General features: G+C 41.7%; 1 protein-coding gene across 2 annotated transcripts in view; it reads right to left on the minus strand.

The window, feature by feature from the left end:
- LOC129838847 (PRKC apoptosis WT1 regulator protein-like) overlaps window positions 1-2,510 on the minus strand; it is an 82,724-nt gene extending 80,214 nt beyond the window's left edge. The window contains exons 1-2 of one of the 2 annotated variants that reach the window (XM_055906070.1): window positions 2,374-2,510; window positions 1,331-2,062 (exon numbers count right to left, since the gene is read on the minus strand). In XM_055906070.1, the coding sequence (XP_055762045.1) occupies window positions 1,331-1,897 (567 nt within the window). In that variant the 5' untranslated portion in view covers window positions 1,898-2,062; window positions 2,374-2,510. The remainder of the gene's footprint in view (window positions 1-1,330; window positions 2,063-2,373) is intronic. The other variant, XM_055906071.1, reaches the window with a different exon arrangement.
- Window positions 2,511-8,623: the final 6,113 nt, after the last annotated feature.

An 8,623-nucleotide genomic window follows, 5' to 3' on the forward strand; every position in this document is an offset into this window, starting at 1 on the left:
CATTGTTTTTGCATTATTTAAACCAAATTGAACATGTTTCATTATTTATTTGAGAATAAATAGATTTTCTTGATGTATTATATTAAGTTAAAATAAGTGTTCATTCAGTATTGTTGTAATTGTCATTATTACAAATATATATAAATAAATTTTAAAAAACGGCCAATTAATGGGTATTGGCTTTTTTTGGTCCTCCAATAATCGGTATCGGCGTTGAAAAATCATAATCGGTCGACCTCTAGTATTGATACACTATCCAAACTGTAATTAATAACTTCACCATGCTCAAGGGGATATTCAATGGCTGCTTTTTTAATCTATCTACCAATAAGTGCCCTTCATTGCGAGGCATTGGATTGAATCGGTGTTTGAAATTGACAGCTGAATTGAGGGACCTTACAGGTAATTGTATGTGTGGGGTACAAAGATGAGGTACCCCTTCGAAAATCATGTTAACCACTATTAATGCACACAGAGTGAGTCCATGCAACTTAATCTGACTTGAGCACATTTTTTGCCTTATTTAGGCTTGCCATAACAAAGGGATTGAATACTTATTGACTCAAGACAAGTCAGCTTTTCATTTATGAATTTGTAAATATTTCTAAAAACATAAATCCACTCGAACATTATGGGGTATTGTTTGTAGGCCAGTGGCAAAATCTCCATTTAATCCATTTTCAATTCAGGCTGTAACACAACAAAATGTGGGTTAAAAGTCAAGGGATGTGAATACTTTCTGAAGGCACTGTATAAACATCATTTCCCTGATGGTGGAAGTTCTTAGAATAACAGGACAGACATATTATTGAGTGGCGAACTGGTGGTTGTCATGCTTTCAGCAACGTCACTGTGGCCAGGCTGTGACATGATTTAAGTGCAATAACAACGATACTGCTCCCTCTGCACATTTTCAGCATACTCATGGAGACTTTTTTCACGTCTGTGCTAGACAGAAGGTCTTCATAAACACTCCACCGGAACAGATATGTTTATGGGGCTTTTGAAGGTCAGAAGAATGAATGTTTTAGAACCCCATTTGATTACTTCTCATTAGTCATTAAAGCTACTCAGTTTCAAACTATTTTCTCATAAATATCCAACCAAATTGATACATTCAAATGTTCGTTTCACAATGATAATGACGCAACCTAAGAGACAGATAAGTCCATCTCCTATGCCGTCTTTTCATAACTTTTTTGTTGTTGTTGCATAGGCCTACAGGTTGCCAGTACAGAGTGTAAACAGTCTCATCCAACACCCTGCGTCATGCTTATTAATTAGGCGATGATTTGTAAACAAATGAAAGTTACAGACAGCTTGGACTCACCTCGGTGGACGGCATGCTGACAACACCTGTTGATCTGCGCTTCTCCCTCAGCTTTCTCTTCTCTATCTGTCCTTTCCCCTTCCTGGCGCTTGGACCACTGTTTTTCTTCTCTTTGCCTTTACTGGGCGAGGGGCTCTCCTTGTCACTGCCATGGTCATTGCATGCAGTGGGGCTGGACTCTTGTGGGGTGCAGGGCACTTTTTCCGGCTGCGGTGTCTTCTTCAGGTTACCCCCCGGCGTATCCGCTCCTCTGACGGCTGGTGTCGGGTGTGGGTCATCGTCAGGTCTCTTCAAGGCTGAGGAGGATGATGAGCGAGCCATGGGGTAGGATGTCCCGCGGTCCGGGTTGCCGTTGGTGTTAAGTTCGGTGCTCGAGGTAGCATTGCGCATCTCACTTTTGTTGCTGTGGCTCCCCAGGGACGCAGTGGCAGGGGCAATACCACCACTGCACGCGCCGGTGGCCGCAGCGATGTCCCCGAGCATTTTTGCCCTCATTTTCTCCCGTTTAGCCTTCCATTCCTCCAGAAAGTCTGTCTGTGCATTTGGTTTAAATCCACCCGTTGCCATGTTCCTTTTTTTCGTTTTGTATTTGTGCGGTTTTCACCAGTGGCTTTACTACGTTTGTAAACTACGCTCCTTCAGCATGGAATTTGTAATGTCCGTGTTTAAGTCAGGTTACCGTGCAATCGTCCTTCGCTTCTAATGGCACCACATTTCTCAAAACGATTCGGTCTAAAGGTAATGGAGAATCACGTTTAGTGTAAATTTGGTCTAAACTTCAATGAAACGACCTCACTTCAAAATTACTATCCGTGTGTAAAGTTCATCACATTGGACGTGTATCAAGTTGTTTTCACAAACTAGCCTTCCCGTAAACAAACGGGTTTGAACTATAAATAACTCATAGCAAAGTTTGTGCTACAGTAGATAGTCACGATAATTCTTAGAAGTTATTTTATCCCCAAAAATGTTAAAGTAACTTATTGGAAATAACATGACTCATTTAGTGAACAATTGTGACATGCGTTTCTAAGAAGACTCACCTGTTATTTTGCAGTGCTTTCGCTCTCTCAGGTGAACATTCCGTAGGAATGAATTGTAGCCTACTTCACTGGCAAACTCGATTAGTCACATGCAACCTAGAGATCAGTGCGGCTCGGACTCAGCCCCCTCTCCTGGGCTTCTCCGAACCCATACGAAAACTCACGAATGCATACGAAATTAAACGGTTGTAGCCTGTTCTGTTATTAAAAATGTTTGGGTTGTACTTGCTGTGTCTAAACACCTTTCTTTGATCCCTATTTTCCAACTAAATGTTTCTTTTTCACAGCATCTAGGCTACAGGATGGAAATAAACAAAAATAAAAATGTCTCAGCCTAATCATAGACTGTATAGTGTATATTCTTCTTAACCTATAGGCTGTGTTAGTGGAGGCTGGTGGGAGGAGCTATAGGAGGATGGTTCCACTGTAATGGTTGGATGGAATTAATGGAACAGTCAAACATGTGGTTTCCATACGTTTTATACCTTTCCATTAATTCCATTCCAGCCATTACAAAGAGCCCATCCTCCTATAGCTCCTCCCACCAGCTTCCTCTGCTATGGACAGTTTGTTGTTGATGCTACCATGCAGATCCCACAGAAAACCTCCCTAAGGCGTTGGATGAGTCACCCAGCCCCAGAGCGCTTCAGAGGTGAACATTATTCATCTCTCAATAGCAAAACAGGCATACCAACCCACAACAACACTATATGGCTATGTGTGATGGTCATGATGTAAGTGCACAGTTGTTTCCACACTTCCCATAAGAGCTGCTTGAAAATAACCCAAATGGACACAGGTTGAGTGATGGTGCCAGGCTGATTCATAGTGATTGTAATACAGCCATATGGATGAATGGGAGAAGACTCACTCAGAGATATCCTAGCCGGGTTCAAACAAGACAGGGACCTTGACTGAACAGCCAGTATGGAGCCAATAGCATCTTTACCATTCATACCACACCGGATGAATTATGTGAAGGCAGTGGGTGCTTACAGTGTAGGTTCTCTTTGGGTTGATTAGGTTCTGTTCGGTTTGAGATATTTTATAATCATACCAAACAGAACCTAAGAACCCACTGTATTCACATAACATGCTGTGATTATGTGAATACGGTCAGTGCTTATTTCAGCTCTCTTGCAACATGCTTTGGAAGCTGCCGTATCTCCTGGAGTTATGTACATTTTATTCGGTCCTCATGTTTATGGATCTCTGTTTAAGGAAATATACTGCTGCATCTGTTGCGATGGACGCAGAGCTCCAGTGCAATAACTCTGGTTGACATTCCTATCTATTCAGTCTGTGTTCATTCCCATTCATAGCTTAGCTGTGCTGCTGCGCTGGGTTAGTTACTGCTGAAGGAGTTTTTTTTTTACCTTTAGCATGGAGACCAAGGCCTATTTTCCAAGGGATCCCTGCATGAACACATTGATAAAATGTGTAACATTCAAACATACAACGTAATAAGAACATACTACTAGAAATTTAAGAAGCAAAACACATTCCTCAACAACGAGGTCATCCATTAGCAATTGAACTCACCTATACATAGTACTGTTTGTAAACTACATATATTAGATAGTATTGTACATGTGCCGACATGATTGATTGGAGATAAAGGAGAAAAGTACCTAGGTGAAAGGAATTAGACACCTTTGTCTTAAAATAGTGTCCTCTAAGGGTTGAGGTCACACTGCTGCATATTTAGCATTTTTCTGTCTGCTTTTTGGGAAGCTGAAATACGAGAGGGCAGTTGTTGTCGCTCACAGCAGCTCGCTCCATGCCAACACAAACTGTGCTCCTCTTTCAACTAAACCCCACTTAGCAGTCCAATAATGCATTTCCACTGGGAGAGATAAGTGTGTGAACTCCCTTTCTGAACATCTCACAGTGTTACATCTTATCTCTGGTGGGTTAAAGACCTTCTGTAAAAGCAGTCTGGCATTTTAAATAAATGCCCAGATAACTTTTTCCTCCATGTTACACATAGCCCAGACTGCACATTTGTGGTGGAGTTGTAGAAAAATACAGAGAGCAGACAAACAGTAAAATCTTCATAGCCAGTAGCCTAAAATGTATTCTCTAAACATAACATAATATCCACCATTTTTGGTTCACAGTTTTTTTATCCATCCCACAGTTATGTATTACGTTAAAAAGTAATGAGGTGGCCGATAAAATGAAAATGATATCCCTTTGTTCAGTTTCAACTGGAGCTTTTTGTGTATATAACTTAGACTGAGTGGACAAAACATGACATAGACTGACCCGGTTAAACCCGGTGAAAGCTATGATCCCTTATTGGGTTGTGCCACTCAGTACTATGAAGGTGTTCTTATTGTTTTGTACACTCTGTGTATATTGTAATAACTCTATGAAAACATTCACATTCTGAAGGGATACTCTCACCAAACGGCATCATCCCTCACTACTACATAACATTCCCTTATTTACCCATTTCGGGTCATAATGCTTAATGTTATGGTCTGAGTCATTATCTCCTTTCTGTTAGTGACTGGACAATCAGACGCACAACACAGACTGCACTATATGCCTTACAAGTCTTGTGAGTGTGTTTGACATACAAAAAGAGCTGAGGAGAAGGCATATGCCTCTCAGTAGCATGCACAGCATTGCTGACTGGCCCTCTGAAAGAAGCTTGGCCAGAGGCAGGAAGGAAGTGAGGCAGAGACGGACAACAGAGCCCTGGGTGAGACTTCCTCACACAGAGAGAGAGGGAGTGAGGGAAGGAAGAGAGAAAGGAGAGACTACACCGAATTACATGTAAAGAAGCCGACTAGCCACATCAGAACCAGATCATTCTCAAATGAACCAAAGACCCCAGTCAGGTTTAGGGTTTGTCCCCTGCCTGTACTCCTCTGGTGATGTGGACTCTGACTCCGTGGATCCATTCGTCTCTCTCTCTCTCTCTGTCCAGTATGTGTAGGTCCGTTACCCCTCCTGTGCCCTCCAACGGCTGCTCATGCCAAAGGCGGGGTGCCATCTGGTGAGTGTGATGTGGTGGGTGACTAAGTGGGACAGTTAGCCAACATGTTCCATGTTCTGTACCACTGAGTCAGTACATCCCTCTGCTGATTGGCTTCTACTGTGGTTTAGCCAACAGGATGTCAGCTACAGATGTTGCATCAGTAGATGTATCGTACCATCGTAGGCAGTGTGCATGAATCGATAGCCCTGTTTATGTCTGCCGTTAGCATGTATCCTTCATCCACCTGATCTTGACCTGATTTTGTCTATTTACACGTATAAGATCGGATCACAGTCAGATCACAATGCATCTTTTAATCATCTACTGTACACTAAAAATGTGGGCACAGTCAGAATGTGGACAAGATCAGGACAAAGGCTGCATGTTTGAACCAGGTATAAACAGGGCTAGAATAGGCTCATATGGTTAGCTGCATAAAAGCGGTGTTGTCTTGTCTGAACTTGCTTTGGTCTAATCCACTCCTAGATCCTGAGTGTCTGAATAATATGTGGTTTGTCTGCTGCAGCAAGGCTATGTTTATGACTCCCTGTTTGACACCTCAGTGAGAGGGAGTGGAGAGTATGAGGGTGGGAATGGCAACTCCCAATGTTATGTAACACCGTTCCCAACCACCCTACTGTACTGTATGTGGGGAATGACAGCGGGCACAGAGACAGACAGACACAGAGGCAATTTGAACACTTCCAAAGCACAATGTTCTTCTAATTGCTCCAATTAACACTGCGTTTTCGTTAATCATGCATCCAACTCGTTTGAATAGTCCAATCTACCAGATCTGTGCTCCCGTAATGCCAGTATGGCACATGTTGTAACAGCCCGGTCAGCTATTGTACCATTGTCTGTCTGTGGAGCAGAGGGGCTTTGTTCACCCAGCGTGTCTGATACGGGCGGCAGAGAGCTTTGTGCTCGTCAGCTGCTCTGCTCTGCCTCTGTTAGTTAGCTCAAACTCTGCTACTTCAGCAAAGTGCAGGACAGAGGAAAGGGAGATGAATAAGGCACAGACAGCAGTGGAAAAAATGAGGAGAGAAGGGAAGGGATCAGAACACGGTGTACGACAGGAGCTGCTGTGGAGATCTAATTCCCCTCTCTGGGTGATTTCAAACCCAGAAAAGCACATAATCTTATGGCAGAACAGTTGTCAGGAATCAAAGAATCAGGTCTCGCTACCAATCATGAGCTGCTTTTGGGGCTAAGCCCCCAGTGATTTGCTTTGAGCCTCAGTGAGGGAAAATTCTACCCTATCAAATACAACAGATGAAGTCTGCCTCTGATGAAATGTTTATGATTCATTCTATTTACCTACTGAAGTCTCAGGGAAACAGATAGGTTGTCATCTAAATGTTTTCTGTCTGGTCCACAGGTTCACAGTGGAGACCAGGCACAACAGAACACATTCATCCTTTGCACTGAGAAAAGTGATTCCAGCCCGTGTGTGTGTGTGTGTGTGTGTGTGTGTGTGTGTGTGTGTGTGTGTGTGTGTGTGTGTGTGTGTGTGTGTGTGTGTGTGTGTGTGTGTGTGTGTGTGTGTGTGTGTGTGTGTGTGTGTGTGTGTGTGTGTGTGTGTGTGTGTCATTAAACACACAGAAACCACCACAACCGTCCTCTAAATGTTTTTGGTTTGATCATAATGATATCATCAGATACTAATATGAAGTCCACATACACATTGTCCTGACTATGTTTCACAAACACTCAAAATGCAAGCTTATGACCATTTCTGGTCTACAGTACCATTGTACCCTCTCCCTTTGGGATGCTGGGAAAGCAATGAATCGACTAGAATAATTAAATCCATTTGTTTCTATAATTATCTCTGGTCATTTTCTAAACCTGGGAAGCTGTCCAACTGATATTTTTCCCATTAGCTTTGCTCAAGGTCCTGAAGAAGACAATGTGTTTGAGGTAGCTATGGAGGAATGTCCATATTGACACCAGACACAGACCAGGCTCAGTCCCACTATCATTATGCTTGTGCAAAAAGAAAATGGAAAAATACAAGTATTTTGCATGCTGACTCTTATCCCCAAAGTATTATCTAAGCTTGGAGTTGGTTCTTTGAAGAGCACCATTGGAGCAGGGCATTCTCTCTGCCAAGAGCAGTCAATGTAAATGATTAAATACTCTTTATTAATAAGCAACTCCATCGGTTTTATTAGATATATGTACTGACCACAGCAGTGAACTGTTGAAACTCTGGCTTGAGGTCTGATCCTCTAAGGTGGATGTAAGCGCCTTTGTTCCCCATCTGATCACTGGATCACTTTAACCCTGATTAAATAACTGTCACCATTATCCATGACATTGTTTGCCACTGATATTGACCTCGCAGTGTATATTCTTGTGTGTATTTATTTTATGTAACTTAGTTTCACTGCATTGTTGAGAAGGAGCTTGCAAGCAGCAAGCATTTCACTATAATGTTTACACTGGCTGTATCCTGTGCATGTGACAAATCAACTCTGATTTGGGAGAGAGAAAAAGAAGAGGAGCAGACAAGAAAGTTTAAAACAATAGATGTCACATTTGATGGGATATTCCCAGCGGTGGTAAAAGTACCCAATTGTCATACTTGAGTAAAAGTAAAGATAACTTAATAGAAAATGACTCAAGTAAAAGTGAACATCACCAAGTAAAATACTACTTGAGCAAAAGTCTAAAAGTATTTGGTTTTAAACTTAAGTATTACAAGTAAAAGTATAAATCATTTCAAATTTCTTGTATTAAGCGTACCAGAAGGCACCATTTTATTGTTTATTGACAGATAGCCAGGGGCACGCTCCAACACTCAGACATAACTCAGACATAATTTACAAATTAATATTCTGTGTTTAGTGAGTCTGCCAGATCAGAGTTAGTATGGATGACCAGGGATGTTCTCTTGATAAGTGTGTGAATTGGACAATTTTCCTGTCCTGCTGAGCATTCAAAATGTAACGAGTACAGGGAAAAATCAGGGAAAATGCATGGGAGTAAAAAGTACATTACTTGTACTTCACTACATTCCTATAGAAAATAATCAAAAATATAAATAGTAAAGTACAGATACCCCAAAAAACTACTTAAGTAGTATTTTAAACTATTTTTACTTAAGTACTTTACACCACTGAATATTCCATAGAGTCCATAGTCTAGCATGGTATGAGTTGGAGTGGCTTCTATACCGTACCATGCATTTGAGTACAAAGCATTGTATTATCGACGTGACCTTCCCTTCTTTAAGCTTTGGTCCCGTGTATTTGT

Source organism: Salvelinus fontinalis, chromosome 39, assembly GCF_029448725.1.
Source record: "Salvelinus fontinalis isolate EN_2023a chromosome 39, ASM2944872v1, whole genome shotgun sequence".
Classification (NCBI taxonomy): domain Eukaryota; kingdom Metazoa; phylum Chordata; class Actinopteri; order Salmoniformes; family Salmonidae; genus Salvelinus; species Salvelinus fontinalis.